Below are 19,182 nucleotides of genomic sequence, written 5' to 3' on the forward strand. Positions count from 1 at the left end.
ATGTGTCAATTTATTCATTCTGCATCAAAGTTTGGAATTTAAAATCCATTTTAATGGACTGTATCAAGGAGTGCAACAATGGAAAGCTCCCAGTATGAGTGCTTCAGCAATGTTTCACACATTATAACAGTCATAAAATGATGGTAAAATTTAAAATGATGGTAAAATGCTGCATGGCAGCCTGATGTTGTGAGAGGCACTATGCAAATGCAACTTTGTTCACAGCCAATGAAGTACTTCTGAAGTATAATCACTGTTAACTTTACAGAAGACAACCATCAATATGCTCACAGCAAGCTGCAAAACCAGCCATTTAATAATGGTTGAATAAATTATTTTTCGTCAAGTTGGCTGAAGGATAAATGTTGGCACAGACACCAGTGACAACTTCCCTCCTACTGGTTCTTTGTAATCCCAGTTTTTCTCTGGCAATGCAGCTCCTTCTCAGACCCCTGTCCAATATCCAGGACCAAATGAACCAGAAATTTCCTCTCAACTAAACTACGGGAAGATTGAAGGCATCCAAAATAGTCTCTGTCACAAGTTCCATTTTCCAACCACTTTCTGGATCCGAACTGTTCAGACCATGGGTGCCACATTGAAATGAGCTTTGTACCAAGAACACAAGAAAATAGGAGCAGGAACAGGTCACTCGGCCCCTCAAGCCTGCCCCATCCTTCAATAAGATCATGACTGATCTATGCTAGCCTCAATTCCTCTTCTGTGCCAGTTCCCCATAACCCTTAATTCCTTGATCTTTCAAATATTTATCTATCTCCATCTTAAATGTTTCTAATGATTTACTCTCCATCAGCCTCGGGAGCAGAGAATGCTCGAGATTCACTACTCTCTAAGAGAAGAAATTTCTATGCACCTCAGTTTTAAATGCCTAGCCCCTTAGTTTGTAGTATATGCCCCTGTTCAATACTCTCCCATTAGTGGAAATATTTCAACCTCTACCCTGTCAAGCTCCCTTTGGATCTTGCATGTTTGAATAAAATCACCTTTCATTCTTTGAAACCCCAAGGAATATAAACACAAACTGTCCAGCTTCTCTTGATAGCACAACCCTCTCATCCCAGGAATAAGCCTGGTGACTTTCCTTTGGGCTGCCCCCAATGCCTTTATATCCTATTTTATGTAGTTGAACCAAAACTCTGCACAGTATTCCAGGTGAGGCCTCACCAACACTTGTATGACAGTAACAAAACCTCCCTATTCTTGAACTTCAACCCCTTCACACTGAAGACCAACGTGCTGTTTGCCTTCTTAGCCACTTGTTGGACCTGCCTGCTAACTTTTTGTGACTCATGAACTAGAAAATCTAGATCCCTCTGAACCTCAGTCAGTTGCAGTCCCTCTCCGCTTAGATAATAATCCGCCTTTTGATTCCTCTTACCAAAGTGCATGACCTCACACATTAAACTCCTTTTGCCACATAGTGCACCCTACCCCAAACCCAACAACCTATAACCATCGCTGGAAAATCACTCTGCTCTGCACCTACTTCAGCTCAGCAGCTTCTGAAACCCTCATTCACAGCTCTGTACTTCCAGACTTGTCTATCCATCACATCTTGGTTGGCCTCCCTCCTTCTGCTCTCCTTAAACTTGTGATCATCCAAACTTCCAGTGCTGATGTCCTCCCTAAGTCCCATTCGCCCATCTGTGTGTTTGCTCCTATTTACTTATACCACAATCAACATTTCAAATTGAAGTTTCAAACCCCTCCATGCTTCTCACCCCTCTCTATCTCTTTATACTCCTCCTGCTGAGATATCTACAGCCCCATTATTAAGCCTTCTTGATCACCTTCAAATTTAATAGCTGCACCATTGGCAGTCATGCTTTCAGCCAAGACCCTAAACCCTGAAATCCTCTCCCAAAACTTCCCTGCCCTGACCTCCACCCTTAACATGCACTTGAAATCTATCTCTGACCAAGTGTTTGCACATCTTGTCTAATGTCACCTCACATGTCCCAGCATTGATGTTCTTCTGAAACATTTTTCACTGTTGGTGAGGCTCTATAAATGAAAGTTGTTACTGCATGGAGCTTCAGACTAGATTGCATGCTCAAACTTCTGGAATGGGTCTTGAACTCTCGACCTCGGAGTTATAGAGTCATAGAGCAATACAGTATGGATACTGGCCCTTCAGCCCAACTGGTCCATGCCAACCACGGTGCCCACCCAGCTAGTCCCAATTTACTGCATTTGGCCCATATCCCTCCAAGCCCTGCCCCTCCATGTACCTATCCAAGTGCTTCTTAAATGATGCTGTTGTACCTGCCTGATGAAGGCCAGCGTGCTAAACACCTTTTTCACTATCTGTTTACCTGTGAACGAACTATGCACTTGCACTCCTAGGTCTCTCTGTTCCATTACACTCCCTAGTGCCTGACCATTCATAGTGTAAGTCCTAGAGAAACAAAGGACTAGATGCTGGAATCTAGATGAAAAACACGATGATGCTGGAGGAACTCAGCAGGCCAGGCAGCATCTGGATGCTATCTGGCTTTCAGAGTTCCTCCAGCATCATAGGGTATGTTCTACGCTGGTTTGACTTTCTGACCTTCTGAATAAGAGGCAAGAATGTTACCCCCTATCCCACATAGACTGAATCGAGTGTGACTTCTGTCCATTTTGATCATAAAAAACAGCACTGCGTTTGCATTAGTGCCTGATTAAATACAGTTATCAAAGCATTCCATACATGCCATTGCTGATACTGTGAGATCTTTCGTCTGACTTTTGGAAGAGCTGGTTACAAGTACTGCACAGCCTATCTCTTAATCACTTTAGTGTGTTTGCTGCCAAATCGTTTTGAATGTAATTGGATAACATTAATCTTATTAGTGCAGCTCTGCTTTGCCTGCTACACTTTTGGAGATAGCGTGTCCCACAGCTCTTCATTATGGGATGGAAGCTTTTCTCTGATCATAGTCTTTACCATGTTGGCAACAGACCTTGATTGGAGGAATTCTTACCCTTGTGTTTAAAAACAAATTGCAGCACTATCTTTGCTTTCTCAGTTGAAGCACAGTGTTTTAGAACACTCTGCACTATTTGTCACACCTTAAGAATGAAAGTACGCACATTTATGCGAAGCCTTTCACAACCTGAGGATATCCCAAAGCAGTTTACAGTTTATTATAACCATTGTTGTAATCTAGGAACAATAAACATGAGGACCATTTTAAAGGAAAAAGTTATTTCAATACTTGCATGTACACACTCCCCATAAGCGCACACGTCTTCTCTTCTCCGGTGGTCCCCCTGGATCAAGGAGGACTTCTTCCATTCTGTTTTTGTGGGTCCTTAGGTGGGAACCACAGACTCTTTCACAGATGGGGTCGGAGTTGCCAGATGAGGAATGGGGAAAGTGGGGCGTGGGGGGGAGTGCTATTAGTTTGTGAGGTGATGCACTCCTTCTACAGCCTATACAGGGCTTCTGGGTGCTCACGATGCACAGACTTGAATCGACCTGCACAACCCTAATCCTACCTCAGCAACGGAACACAACAGACCACCTCTTGCACTACCATGAACTTGCCTCTGTGTTTTTTTTGCACTAATGTCTTGTTTTTGCAGAGTTTTTTTTCTCTCTTCACTGCCTTGTATAATTTATGTATAATTTATATTCTGTGTGTTGTCTGTATCTACGTGCCTACGATGCTGCTGCAAGCAAGTTTTTCATTGCACCTGTACCTCACCGTACTTGTGCACGTAACAATAAACTCGACTCAACTTGACTTGAAGTTCTCAGGACCATCCTGAAAATCCCTTCGCTACATTGAACATTTATGGACTGAATCTTTTTCTCTGTCCTCCCAGAAATCTCTTCCTATGACAGAGCTCGGAATCAGTGTATGTTTTGGGAGCCTGGTGTCAGGCCAAGCCCAACAGAGCCAAGTCAGTATAATGAGGGCCTCAGTACTGGGGATGTTGGTCTGTGAGAGGATAATGATGGTGATGCAATTATTCTTTCAGTGAGTTTGGAAGATTTTGTAGAGATGGTATCTTTCCAAAGTACATACACATGGATGCACATGCATATGTGTGTATACACAAGCACACACACACACACACACACACACACACACACACACACACACACACACACACACACACACAGAGGGTCGATTATCCAGGTATACAACAAAATTGAAGTGGTCCCTTGTTTATCCCTACTACAAATGGCAAGTCCCAGACACATTAGACTGGGGATTCTCCAATCTGACACAATGCAATTCCTGTGATTGATGAAATACAATGAACACTCGTGGAAAGGTGGTTTAGAAGGTGACCTCATGGAATCCAGGCTCTCCGAACCAGGAGGTGATGGTATAGTGCTTTCTGATTAATTGAAACAAGGCTGTAGCGACATTTCTCAACAAACATGTCCCATGGGTGAGCAGTTGGAATTCAAAGGATTTGTAGCTGCCATGGCAACATAAGTATTCAGATGTTATCCGGTTGCTTGTTCACCAGGAACGGCCCCTGTTGTAGACGATGAAGGCTATTTGCTACAGGTGGCAGCTGTAGCTCAGGCAGGCTGTGACAGGCGCAGAACCCAGGCAGGCAGTTCTAGTGCTGTACTGAGAGGGTATTCCATTGTTTGTGGGTGTTGCTCTTTATATAAGGTGTTGACCCGTACCCCAGTCAACCACTTTAATTGGCAATACAAGATCCCACTGCACAATCTGAAGGAGCAGGATAATTCGTCCCTATGTCCTGGCCAATACTTGTCCCTCAGTCAAAATCATTCCAACTGCAGTCACAATCATATTGTGTTTATTGTCTACTGCAGACTCCTACATTAGAACATTGGCTGTAAAATACTTGGGATGTCCTTAGGTTGTGAACGGCACTACACAAATGAGAGTTCATTTCTTTTTCCTTTAAGATTAGTGGCATTAAATGATAGTGGCACAATCAGAAACAAATCAAACTTTGGTTTGGACTTGCTGATATTGGAGGTTTAGTTGGTAGTCACCTTGCAGTGTTGAACTGAAGGAGTGGCAGTTGTTGATTGCCACTGTGGATGGGGTAAAGATGTCTGAGGAATAGAGGGTCTTAGAAGGATAGCAACTTAGGGAAGGAGGAGGTAGCAGAGACTGGAACATCTGTGAACACATTTAAACTGAAGGAATTCTCAGGTGAGTGGAGAAGAGGAGCAGCACCAATCAGTCAACAGAGGCAGGGTTATAGGTGAGTAGGATTCTACAGAATGGGACAATGTCAGCAGAGTTGAAATGCCTGAGGGTGAGGTGGATGGTTGATAAAGGCATGAATGAGTGTTTCTGCAGAAGAGGGGCTGAGGAGTTGGGGAGAGAGATTTCAGAGGTAGAAGTAGAGATTCTTTGTGAAGCAGTGAATATGCATACCATGGCGTATCAGCCATTCCCATGAAGTGGTGATGTCCTGTGGATCACAATATTACACTGGCCACCCCACCCAAAACATGGGAACTCTGGGGAGAGGTGACATAGCACAGTAATAATGGGAAGAATATCTGTGAAATTCTTTGTAGTAATTGAAACTTAGCCCAAATCTCACCCAGAAATAGTTTCAGCTCTGCCTTGGAACAATTTGGCGAGACGTTTCACTTCGCACTGAGTTGAACGTTTAAAGTTGGAAGTGGAGTCATGATGCAGCATTGTGTGTGCTTGAGGGACACTTGAGAGTGTAGAAGTGGGAAGAGAATGGTTACAGTTAAGTGAGAGAGGAAGCAAGTGAGGGCCTTTCCCAAAGGCTGGACAACAAATTGCAGTTGATAGAGGAAAAGGAGTTCAACTGGTATGAAGGCCTTTGACAAGAATGAGGGGAGGATATTGCACCATTGACATGTCATGTTATTCATGCTTTTGATAATTCTGGGTCATATTTCAGTTCCAGAAAAATGTCGTAATGTTTGTTGTCCCACAGTGAGAATATTAAGTCAGTTGAGCCAAGACAAACATCCTTTCCATATACGAGCTCACTATTTTAAACATGTTATGTATATTGTTTATTAAAGGGTCTGTGTTATTGAGTAGAAAAAGCCCATATTCTGTGGAGTTTAGCAGAATGAGAGTTGAAATTGTTGAGATGCATCATATTTTTGGGGTGTGCTGAGAGGCTATTTCCCCAACAGGAGAATTTGAGGCCGAGAAGCATTGTCTCCAGATAAGGGAACTGCCATTTCAGATGATATGAATTGTCTTCACTCTAAAGGTTGTGTATCTTTGAAATTCTCTGAATCAGAGGACTGAGGATGTTCAGTTGTTGAATATGTTCAAGACTAAAACTGGTAGAATTTTCGGAATTGAGGGATTTTGGGATCAGGTGAGGAAGTCAAAGTCGAGTTTATTGTCATATGTACAAGTACGTGTACGCACAGGTGCAATGTAAAACTTACATCACAGGCACATAGCATCAGATAAGCAATAGTCACAAGAAAAACATAAATTAAACATAAATCATACAATTTTTACAAGAAAGAACACAATTAGAACAAAAATAAGTCAATTTTAGTGCAAAGTGATCAGAGTGGTCATAGTGTTGTTATACTGTAGTGATTATGGCTCTGCTGGTTGGTTCAAGAACCGAATGGTTACAGAGAAGTAGCCGTTCTTGACCTGGTGGTGTGGGACTTCAGGCTTCTGTACCTCCTGCTCAATGGCAGCTGCGAGAATATGGCATGACCCGGATGCTGGGGACCTTTGATGATGAATGTTGCCTTCTTGAGGCAGCGTCTCCTGTAGATACTACCAATGGTGGGGAGGGATGTGCCTGTGTTGTATTGGGCTGAGTCCGCCACTCTCTGCAGCTTATTACTGTGGAGTTGAGTGGAGTTGTGATGATCCATTGAATGGTGTGACAAGGTGGTGGGCTATAATATGAGGGTGGGTGGCTTACTGCTGCTGCTATTATCCTAAGCCATTTGGCAAACACGTGTTGACCCTTTTCTCTTCCTGCCAGAACACCCCTCTGGACCTGATTGACACAGGGAAGGGGCTGAAAGTACAGACGGACAAGCCGCACCTGGTCAGCCTTGGGAGTGGTCGCCTCAGCATCGCCATCACGTTGCTTCCACTTGAAGAAGGTGAGAGATTGCTGGGGATTAGTTAACAACTGGGGCATCAACTGAGAGGTCATCAACATTAGCTCAGCTTTTCTCTGTACAGTTGCTACCTGACCTGTTGTTATTTCCAACATTATCTTTTAGTTCAGATTTCCAGCAACAGTTGTGTTCTCCATCTCACAGTTTCCTTTTTTTTCTCTGTCCTCTGTTCTCATTCAATTCCTCCTATCTACATCTCCTCCAGATGGGTCTTTTGCAGTTACCAAGCCTTTGCCATCCTCTCTCAGCGGACATCACCACCATTTCCATCACAGACTCTCTTGGTCTTTATCCTATTACAAACATTCCCTTTGATTTCTCCACCCCTCTACTGTCTCTGCAACTTCTCTCTCTCTCTCTCTCTCTCTCTCTCTCTCTCTCTATCTCTCTCTCTCTCTCTCTCCCCCTCCCCCTTCTCTCTCTCTCAACACTGCTTGACATGCTGAGTATCTCTGGCATTTCATGTTTTTCTTTCACATTGGCTACAGCTCAGTGGATTGCCCTGTAATTTGAGGTAAAACCAGAAACCTGGTTTCAGCATCTGTGGAAAGAGAAACAGTTAATGTTTCGGCTCCAGGACCCTTTATCAGAACTGGAAAAGAGAGAAAAACAAGTTAGCTTTCAGTAGGAGAAAAGGTGAGAGACGGATGGGTAGAGCAAAGGAAATATCTTGGATAGGGTGAGACCAAATAGATTAATGGGTGCGGTAACAAGTACATTAAGCTTCCTTATCTGTGTAATATGTTGTAAATGGCAAAGCATGACCAACAGGTAGAACAGGGAAAACCAAGCCAAAATGATCTCAGGCAGAAATGGACAGTTCTGATACAGTCAGAAAGAAAGAGCCAGTTATCTAAAGTTGGACACTTCATTATTGAGTCTGGAAGTCCGCAATGTGCCCAGATGGAAGGTTGATGTGCTCAATGTGCCCAAGATGTTTTTACTCAACTTCGTGTTGGGCCTTGTTGTAATAATACAAGAGACCACAGACAGTGTGGGAGTGATGTGGTGAACTAAAGTGACAGGGTCACTCCTGCAGACTGAATACAGGTGCTCCACAAAGTGATCACCCAGTCTGCATTTTGGGTTTCCCCAGTGTAGTGGAGACCACATTTTGAATCCTAAATGCAATACACCAGATTGGAAAAAGTACAAGTCAATCACTGCTTCACCAGCAAGAACTCTTTGATACTTGGATGGTAGGAAGGTCTGATGTGAAAGGACAGGTGTTACATCTCCTGAAGTTGGATGGAAAAGTGCAGTAAGATGGTGAATGGTTGGTAGGGATGGAAAAGCAAACCATGGGACTGTGAAGGGGGTGATCTCTTTGAAATGCTGAAAGTTGAATGGAGAGGAATATGTGTCCGTAGTGGAATCTTGTTGGAGACTTCCAGAGTCAATATCTAATTCTCCAGCTTTAGGTAACTCTCTCTTTCGTTCTGTCTTTATCAGAAATGACCATTTCTGCCAGTCATCATTTTGCCTCCATTTTCCTTATCCTATTCATATCGTTTGTCTGCTGGGCATGTCTCACAGCCTCGCCATTATCAACACATTACACAGACAAAAAAGCCTAATATGTTTGTACCTGCACCCATCAGCTCATTTGGACTCATCCTGTCGGAGGTATTCCCCATGTCCTACACATCCCTCCACAACCTTCCCTCTTACTGAAAACTCTCCTCACTTTTCCCACTCCTGACTATGAGTCCTGGATCGCAAGCATGAGCTGTTTCTCTCTCAATAGATGCTACCCAGCCTGCTGAATGTTTCAGGATGTTCTGCTTTTATTTTGGATTCCAGTGTCTGCATTCTTTAGTTTTCATTTACTGTAATTTAAAATGTGTTTATGGCTCAGTCCAGACACCTGGGCATCAAAGCCTATGCCAACACTCCCAGGCACCCATTCTGAGGGCACCTTCTGCTCTTTCATTTGAGTGAAAAGATCCCCCTAGTGACCAGGCCATCATATATATATCCTTTGTTGATATCACTGACAAGCAGATTATTTGATAATTACCATGATGCTGTTTGTGTGTATGTGTTCAAATTGGCTACAGCATTAAGAACATGATTGCAACTCGTAAACTCCAAAGTTACTTTGTTGGCTCTGAAGCAGTTTGTACATCCTGTCGGCATGAAAGAGTTTTATAAATGTGTCTATTTTTCTTCCAATTTCCCTGTCAACTGCATTTCTTCTTGTTCTATATCCCTGATCACATTACTCGTTCTTGTGACTCTCCCCGTGTTCCATCTTCACTTGCAAACCCTGCTGTCATTTTGGCTGAATGTTCTAGGATGCTCTCACTACAGCTTTCCAGCTTGTTCCACTCTTCTCAGACCTAAGATCACAACTTCGAGCCGAGGCTTTACCTGGGTCATTCACCTGTAACGATGGGAGGGCTAAGAGGATGTGCCTGATGACTAGTGAGTGTAGAAAACTAAAACTGTTGAATTTGTCTTTGGGTACATTCCGTCTATTAGCAGAAAGTTCAGTGGTGTTTTGTTTCACAAACTGATCACCTCCCCTTCAAAACCCTGAGAACCCTGGCAAGAATACCTGCCGCACATTGGATAATATTCCAGGATTGTATTTGGTAACATTGAGGACTAAGATGAACAAAATGGTTCTCAAAGGGGCTTGGAAGGACAAAAGGTACAGAACCAGGACAAGATCAAATCATGCCTGGAGCCTGTTCTGCCATTCAACAAGGTCTTGTCCATTTAGATGTTTGAACTCATCCACTTATTCCCCAAACCCATGATTCCACCCTCATCAAAGAATCATTCTACTGCAGTCTTGAAGATACTTAATAATGCAGTTTCCACAATCCTCTAAGCTGGAGTATTCACAGCTCACAGAGAGAAGAAACACCTCCTCATCTCAGTCTTAAATGCCAACCCTTATCCTGAGACCATGCCTGAGGTGATGAAATCTGTTGAGTCCCACTGTGCCAAAGCACCTATATCCTATAGGTAGCAAAAGAGAACAGTTCTGAAACACTAATGTTTAAACCTGGCAGATTCTGCTGCCTATTTCTGATTCTTTTTGAACCCCCTGGTAATTACTGCATTTCAGTTCTCAAACTCTTCCAGTATTTGCCAATAATCTTTAAAATTCTTTGGAATTTCAGATGTTTAATGTAAAGGAGGAAGGCATGTGAGAAAATTCCTCTAAATCTTCCATGTCAAATAAAATGAAGTAAAGAAACCAATAAATATATATCACTTCCATGAGATCTTCAAATAAACTGAAATTTCACATCTATCAATGGTGGTGCAAAGATTTGCCTGTGATTTTTGCTGAAAAATAATACTCAAAACAAAAGCTTAAGTGTACTGCTGAGTTGTTTTGAGAACATATCTTAGGGTGTTTTTTAATTGAGATTTGGAAAGAATGACAAGCGCCTTGCTGGACATCCTATTGTCCATTCTTGAAGCCTGCCGATTGGTGCTGGAAATGGGGATTAAGGATCAGATTAAATTTCCCCGGAAAGGCTGTGCACAGACAGATAACACGCTGCCTGCACATTCAGGCCTGAACTCTGCACAGTAGACCAATCAAGCCACTGAATGTGCTCAGTGGAGAGGTCACTTGTTTCAATATAGCGGCACTTTTATCCACTAAATAAGGAACTTTTTCAGAGCTGCAACTCAACTAAGTTTCGAGCTGGTTCATTTTTCTCCCCCCCCCCCCCCCACTTGCAAATAAAGATTTGAGGTAAGTGCCTTCTTGAAATGTTTCCATGTTGTACTTTGGATACAGGAGCTTTGTTTTCTTGCTGCTGCCCACGTTTGGTGGGAGTTAGCAGCTGATTCCTGAGGCCTGTCATTTTGTTGGAATTAAGCATTTTATTTTTTACAGCAGGCTGTTAAAAATCCTGTTGAGCTCGGCTGGAAGGCCTCACCGGCTGAGCAACTTTGTCACCTTGTTTGTTCGGTGACTTTCTGCATCAGCCGCCCTGCTTCCCCTGTGGTTCAGTGGATTTACAGTCGTGTCTTTGAACCGAGGCCCTGAGTCAGGTGATGCTGAAGATATGCGGCACTGTTACAAAGAGTGTTTCTGGGATTCATGGCAAATAATTATCTCTAATCAACACCTAATGGCAGATTATCACATTGCTTTGTGGAACCTTGCTGAGCACAAATTGGCTGCTGCATTTCCTACATTTCAACAATGATTGCTCCACAGGTATAGGTAAAGGCACTGTGGCAGTTTTCTTTCTTTCTCATTCTCTCTGTCCCTTTCTCTCTCTCTTTCTCTCTTTCTGCTGTCTCTCATATTCCCTCTCCTCTTTCTTACTTTCTCTTCTTACCCTTCTCTCTAGCACTCTCTCTTTCTGCCCTCTTCCTCTCCCTCTCTGGCCCCTACCCTGCTTGCTCTTTTCTCTCCCTCCCCCCATTCTCTATGTTGCTTCTCCTGGGGACCCCCAATCCTCGAGCCCCTCCCCCCGACCCCCACCACATGCCCACTTTGGATTATTCATTTGCTATATCCAAAGAGGTGATTTTTCTAAAATTGCTGCACATCTGGTCACAAAGCCACAGATGGCAGTGACAAGTGTTACTTCATTGGCTGAGGACAAGATTGATGTTTCACTGTTGCTGCCATTGTAGATCGCTCTGTCATGAACCACCCTTGAACCTGGAGCTGCTTCTCCATCCCTTCAACTGTTTGCAGGTTGACTGTGGGCTGGACGTGCAAGAGTGTTTGTGTATTTCTTGTGTGTGTGTGTGTGTGTGTGTGTGTGTGTGTGTGTGTGTGTGTGTGTGTGTGTGTGTGTGTGTGTGTGTGTGTGTGTGTGTATTTATGATTCTGTGATTATGTTTGCCTGAGTATGTGTGCAAATCTTGTATTGTTAAGATAACAATGTGAGTAGTGTATACTTGTGCTTCTAGTTATGTTTGTATTTCTCTGTACTGTATGTTGTGTGTGTTCATGTGTCTTGTCTTTGTTTAGCAGTTTTGTACGTGTATATGTGCACATGATGAGCGATTGTCAGCTCTTGGACTGTATTCATTGGAGTACAGAAGAAATGAGAGGGGACCTCATAGAAACATTTAGAATGTTGAAAGGACTGGACAGAATAGATGTGGCTAAGTTGTTTCCCTTGGTGGGTGAGTCCAGGACAAGAGGGCACAGTCTTAGAATTAGAGGGTACCTATTTAGAACAGAAATGAGGAGAAATTTCTTTAGCCAGAGGGTCATGGATTTATGGAATTCGTTGCCACATACAGCTGTGGAGGCCCGATCATTGGGGGTGTTTAAGGAGGAGATTGATAGGTATCTAATTAGTCAAGGTATCAAGGGATATGGGGAAAAGGCCAGGAATTGGGGCTAGATGGGAGAATAGTTTAGCCCATGGTGAGGTAGTGGAGCAGTCTTGATGGGCTGAATGGCCTACTTCTGCTCTTTTGTTTTGTGATCTTGTGATTTCATGGTTCTGTATGTATGCGTGTGTTTTGCATACCAATTTGCCTACCTGTGTGTCCCTCTGTGTCTGTAGACTGGTGTGTAGTGTCTATGTATCAGCAGATGGTGCATAGATGTATAGTTGTGTGCATGCGTTTGGGTATGCGTGTGTCGCTCTGTATGTGTCACTGTGATGTGTCTTGAAGTATATTGCTTTAGCTTGTGGTTTCAAACAAACTTTTCAGTAGCTTAATTCTTTAAATTCCTTTCATTTGCAATGAGTTCCAATGTAAAACACAGTAAAGTACGGAAGAGGAAATGTTCTGATGACTGGTTTTAATTTCACTATTGATTTTTGATGAAGTCACTTCTGACCCAGCTAACTCTCAGCACAGCTGCTGTAGGAAGGGGAGGTGACTGTGTGAAGCTGCTGCCTTCCATCACAAAACAACAGTCACCGAGGCATGTGCACTCCTTGCACAGCGTTACAGAGTTGGGAGGGAAATCATCCAGCTGCAAAATGAGCTCTGGCTTGAATGGAATTGATGCCCAGAATAGTTCATGACAAGACTTTGTAGCTCATTTAGCTTATGAGCCAATGTCGGAAATACCACAGGCTTGAAGATTATGTCAAGTCCAGTTGAGATTTTCTTTTTGACCTTTGTTGCCATTGGAGTGTCAGAGAACAGAAAAGACTAAAATTTAAGGACAACAACACTTCACGTTTATAGAGCACTGATGTTGAAGTTTCATGGGAATACTATCAAACAAAATTGGCACATACTCAGTAGGACAGGTGACCAGTCTATTCCACAGATTTAAGGAAATCTTAAAGGAGAAAAGGTGGAGGGAAGGAATTCCAGAACCTAACGTATAAAGACTTCGGCTCGCCTAGTGCTGTTTTTTTTTGTCAAACCACGGGAAGTGTACTTACCATAGAGTGAAATGCAATTATGTCCAGTTTTAGATTGTTTCAGTCACTCTAGAAATGTAACTGAGCACTTCTCAGTGTCAATATCACTTTCCACGTCAGCTGAACATCAAATTACTCCTGCTCCTTTTGAGTCACTGGGAAGAAAATTAGACCAAGTTGTCTTGGGAGAGACCATTATTGAGCACTCTGACAATTAGATGTTCATAGTACAGTGCTGACCTGGTACCCCGCCAAGCTAAATCCCACTCTAACCTCTTACCATTCAGCACCAGCCCCTGCAGACCCCTTCCGCCTCAACACAGTATTGACTTTTCCCTTATCCTACAAAGACCTCTCCACCAGACCCTCTCACTGTTTGTGGCTCTGGCCCCTCCACCTTCTAATCTCCCTCTCAGTTCTCCAGTTGACTCAGGCCCTCAACCCCAGGTACTTCTTGGAGATGAGGCCCAAAGCATTCTCTCAGTTAGATGTAAAAGAAATCCTTGTCCGCTATTATGAAGACAGTCAGGCGACATTATGCCTGGTGTCCTGGCTGATGTTATTTCCTGAGTCAGTGTTTCTAAAACAGTTTATCTGTTTTTTTTTGTGGCAGTGTTGTTTACAGGAGCTTGTTATGAACCAGTTATAGTTCGCACACTATAAAGTCAATAGAGTTATACAGCACAGAAACAGGCCCGTCAGCCCAGTGAGTCCGTGACAACCATCAAGCATCCATTTAAGCCAAGCCCATTTATTTTCCTCACATTCCCATCAATTCCTCCCACATATCACAATGGTGAACATAATTCAAAAGGACTTCAGTGGCTGTAAAGCTGTTTGGAATATGAAAGATGCTGCACAAAATGAAAGATGTGAATGCTTCTTACAATGTACATTTCAAAAACAAATGATAAAACTCCACAAATAGCTTAGTTGGTAATCACATGACCCACATAATGCTAAGATAAACTTACAGGAAAGTCCTAGTTCCCACATCTTTGATTACATGTGGTAGTGAGAATGACGAACTATTGTTATCCAGAAATGAGTCAGGGCAAGGGTCAGATGGTTTGTTTTCACCCATTTATATGAAACTACTTTGTTAAACTTCCCACTTTCTTTGTGTTTGTTGTAATATATTAACCAGTCAGTAACTGTTAATTTCTTTAAGCCCAACCACAACGTAGCTAATTATATCCCTGTCCAGTCAGTCTTTTTTTAACTCAAAATATTTTTAAAGTCGAGCTTGCCATGTGTTCTTGTGAAGGGGTCAGATCAATATATGTGTCTTCACTGTATCTCACCAGAGCCACTGTGCGGTAGGAAGAGTGTGTTCATATGGGATCTTTGCTTTTTATAGACCAAATTCAACTTACTTGCCTTTGTACTTCTGATCGATTTTGAAATGAATTTGGTTCGTGAGTCTCTATGCACCTTTCCATGGAGTCAGAAGGAGAGGTTCAATCAGTGTCCTGTACTGTTAGCTAATTTTCTCTATAACATTTTTTAATTTCAAAAATATACATTATTCATAAAAATATACATATTGGAAATACAATCAGTGCACATTTCTTTACATTAATTGTGCCATCAAGCCAATACATACTCTTACAGTGCATCAATGCCACTCTTTTCCTCTTTCAATGATACACCCAAGAAGTGCTTGAGAGGCTTTTGCACAGAACCCAGCCCCTCAGTGTCCAATGGCAGCAGGACCCTGGACTGTGGCCCTTCCCCCAAAGTACTTGCAGTGGCTGCATTGATCTTTAATGCATCCTTCAACACGGCAGTGGGACAAGGGGCCAGTTTCCGTGCTGTACATAATCCTGCACCCTGCAACACTACAGTGGGTGGTACAATTGGACTCAGTTCCCCGGGACTGAGTAGTGGTAAAGCAGGCAGGGTTCCCACTTCTAGTGCTCAGTAAGGAGAGAGTCAGCCTCGAAGGTGAGTGCTTCCCATGGTGAAGCAGCCCATTCAAACGTACTGCCTTGTTGGCCAGAGTACTTGACAGATTGTATCAAAGCAAATGTCTCTGTCTACTGGATGAAGGGTCCAAATGAAGTATCTCGACCCAAAACATTGACTGTCCATTTCCCTCCACAGATGCTGCCTGACCCGCTGAGTTCCTCCAGCACTTTGTCTTTTGCTCCAGTTTCCAGCACCTGCAGTCTCTTGTGTCTCCAAATGTCTCTCCCTGTTGGGGATAGGAATATGGGAGTGGGTGGTGGATAGTGGAGAAGATTCAGAGCTGGAAACACACCAAGACTTCCTTGTTTTGCAGCGGCCTTTGCCTCGATTGTCTTCTGCCATTTATAAAGGATAAGTCAGTCTCCTGACATTCTTGTGATTCTTGCCCCCTCCTCACAGGGAAGACCACATTTGGCAGTTCGGATAGTCCCTCACAAGACGTCAGCATTCAAGGTCCTGGTATCGCAGCTCAGCATTGCCATATTGAAAACCAAAATGGAGTTATAACCCTGCATCCATATGGGAACCTGTGTGCAATCGATGGAATCCAGGTGAAGCAACCTACACGCCTAACCCAAGGTAAGAGAAAGTGATCAAAAAATGGAATTTCAATGTGAGTTGAAACTTGCATTTACGTGGTACATTTGCCAGGCAGAAGACATCCCAACTTCCTATTGCAAGAAAATAAAGAGTTTTTTTTGTCCATTCAGTCCTGGGACATGAGTGTTGCTGGCAAGACAAACATGTACTTCCCACCCCTAATTGTCTTCAGAAGGTGGCAGTGAGCCATATTCTAAAAGCATTGTTGTGTGTTTGTGAATATACTCACAGTGATGTAGGGTTAGGGAGTTCCAGCATTTAGGCCCAGTACTGATGAGGGATCAGTGATATGGTTCCAAGTTGGAATGATTGTATAGTCATAGAGTCATGCAGCGTGGGAACAGGCCTTTGGCTCACCCTGTTTGTGCCGACCATCAAGTGTCTGTACTCATCCCACTTCACAGCACTCAGTCTGTAGCCTTCTATGTCCTGGCATCTCAAGTGGTCTCTAAATGTTGTGGAAGTATTTACCTCCATCACCCCCCCTTGGCAGTGAATTCTAGACTCTGATCACCCTCTGGGTGAGAATGTTCTTCCCCAAATCCCCTCTGAATCCCTTACTCCTGGTTCCTCAGTCTCAGTCGCATTTGTTCTGATGATAACACTTGCTGCACACTTCTCCAAAATGTCTCCCTTTTCCCTGAACCATAGATTCCCATCTACCATAATGGGCAGAGCCCTTGATCACATCTCATGTATCTCCCACACCTCTGCTCTTACCTAATTCCTCCTGGACAGAGCAAGAACAGAGTTCTCCTGGTCCTCGCTTTCTCTCCACCAGACTCCATCATTTGCAAGTTCCACAAACACTACCACCAAAAATATATTTGCCTCCCTTCCCCTTCCAGCATTTTGAAGGGACCGTTCCTTTATGACTCCCTTATCTGCTCTTTGGTCCCCACTAGTCACTCCCTGTCTTACGGCACTCTCCCAGGTAACCACAGAGGGTGCAACACCTGTCCTTTCACCTTCCCACCATCCAGGGACCCAAGCAGTCTTTCCAGGTGAAGCAGTGATTCACTTGCACTTCTTCCGATCCAGTGTTACTGCTTTCAATATTTACAATGTGGTCTCATCTACAAACACAGATTGGCTGATCACTTTGCGGAACACCTGGATTCAGTCTGCAGAAGTGGTCCTAAGTACTCTGTGGCCTACCACTTTAATTCTCTATCCCACTCCCACTGTGACTTATCAGTCTGTGGTCTTGAGCACTGTTACAATGAGACCCAACACAAGTCTGTGGAACAGCACCTCATCTTCCTTCTGGGCACATTGCAGTCTTCCAGACTCAATACTGAATTCTCCAACTTGAGGTAACTCACTTTTCCTGTCTCTATCTGAACTGGCCATTTCTGCAAGTTATCCATTGGTGATTTTGGTTCTCTCTGTTAATACAGCCTGATTGCTGAGCACGTTCCACAGCCCTGCTATTAGCAATATAGAACACAGACAAAGTATAATCAACTGCTCCATTAACTCATTGGTCTGGGTCTCACCCTATCACAGACGTTTCCTTTGTCCTAGCCATCCTCCCTGCCACCTTCGCTGTCACAAAACTACCTTTTCTTTATATATTTTCCTGTTCTGATGAAAGGTTTTTGACCTAAAACATCAATTTGTTTCTTTTTCCACAGATTTTTGCCTGACCTGCTATTTCCCACAATTTCTGTTTTTATGCCAGCCTATTCAGTTTCTCCTCATAACTGAACTGCTCTAATCCAGACAACATCCAGGTGAACCTCTTCTGCACCCCCTCCTGGACAACCACATCCTTCTTATAGTGTGGCGACCAGAACTGTGTGCAGTACTCCAGCTGTGACCTAGTCCATGGTTCATATAGTTTACAATAACTGCCCTGCTATTATATTCTCAGCACCACTTAATGAAAGCAAGTATCCAAAAGTATGTGAACTGGGAAAGGAATGGAAGGTATATCCATGTGCTTTCTGTTCTTCTCTGGGGTGGAAGTTGTGGATTTGGGAGATGCCATCAAGGAAGCCTTGACAAGTTGCCGATACAATTATATCTGTGAAATCTAGTGAAAAGTTCCCTTTAACAATCTGGGCTTGAGCAGGAATAAGGAAAAGGACTAATAGTTTGAAAGAAGAAAAAAAATAAAAGACTTCAGATTACGTCGGGACTTCCTAATCCTTAGAATGTCCTCAAGCTCTAAACAGCCACTGGAATACTTCTGTTTGTACGCACCATTGTAATGTGGCAAATACACACACCGGTGCAATTCTTTGAACAGTGCATTGGGATATTTTACATTCATCTTTGGGGACAGGAGGAACATCTCAAAGAGAAGACTGCACCACTAATAATGCAGTACTCCCCCAGTTCTGCACTGTAACGGTCATCTTGGATTTAGTGATCAATTCTCCGGAATGGAATGGTCAAATCTTCACAACTCTCCAGGGTTGAGAATTCCAGACAGTCACCACTCTGAGCAAGAAGAAATTCCCATGCACCTTAGTTTTAAATGACCACCCCTTAATCTTGTAACTATGTACTCTTGTTTTGAGACTCTCCATCTAGTGGAACCATCTCAAACATCTATCCTGTCATGCCCCCTTAGGATCTTATGTTTCAATAAGATTACTCCTTGTTCTCCTAAACTCCAAAGAATATAGATCCAGCTTCTTTAGTCACCTGTGATAGTACAACCCTCTCATTCTAGGAGTTAGCCGAGTAATCCTCCCTTGGACTGCCTCCAACTCGAGTCTATCCATTATTACTAAAGGGACCAAAACTATGTACAGTACTTCAGATGTGGCCTCACCAACAGCTTGTACAGTAGTAACAAGAGAAGCCATTTTCTAAATCTTTCTGATGACATCGGCTTTTCTCAGGCATATTAGTTCCCTGTTTACTTCACTGTCTCTTAAATGATATTATTCTAGGTAATTTATGTGGCAATTAGTCCTTTGTGTGATCAAATTGAGTTTATAATCTCAAGCAATATGATAGAAGGGATTAACTTGCAATATAGTTAATTGGACCAGGAGGAATGCTTTATCTGACATTTTTTCACATCCGAGCTTCCCCATTCTGAAAACAAAATTCTTCCTGTTGTTTTTTATTACACCTATCTCAAACTCTAAAAATGGGCCACTTTGATATCTTCTACTTAAATGTAAACTGGGCAATTTTATACTGCTGTTCCCTTGGGGTACT

The 19,182-nt window shown here is 43.1% G+C and overlaps 1 protein-coding gene across 3 annotated transcripts in view; it reads left to right on the top strand.

Moving 5' to 3' along the window:
* Window positions 1-19,182, top strand: part of phldb1b (pleckstrin homology-like domain, family B, member 1b) — a 300,640-nt gene that overhangs the window by 104,920 nt on the left and 176,538 nt on the right. For all 3 annotated transcript variants that reach the window (XM_052039867.1, XM_052039868.1, XM_052039869.1), the window contains exons 3-4: window positions 6,964-7,087; window positions 15,802-15,981. In XM_052039867.1, coding sequence (XP_051895827.1) covers window positions 6,964-7,087; window positions 15,802-15,981 — 304 coding nt within the window. The remainder of the gene's footprint in view (window positions 1-6,963; window positions 7,088-15,801; window positions 15,982-19,182) is intronic.

This window comes from Pristis pectinata, chromosome 27 (assembly GCF_009764475.1).
Source record: "Pristis pectinata isolate sPriPec2 chromosome 27, sPriPec2.1.pri, whole genome shotgun sequence".
NCBI lineage: Eukaryota > Metazoa > Chordata > Chondrichthyes > Rhinopristiformes > Pristidae > Pristis > Pristis pectinata.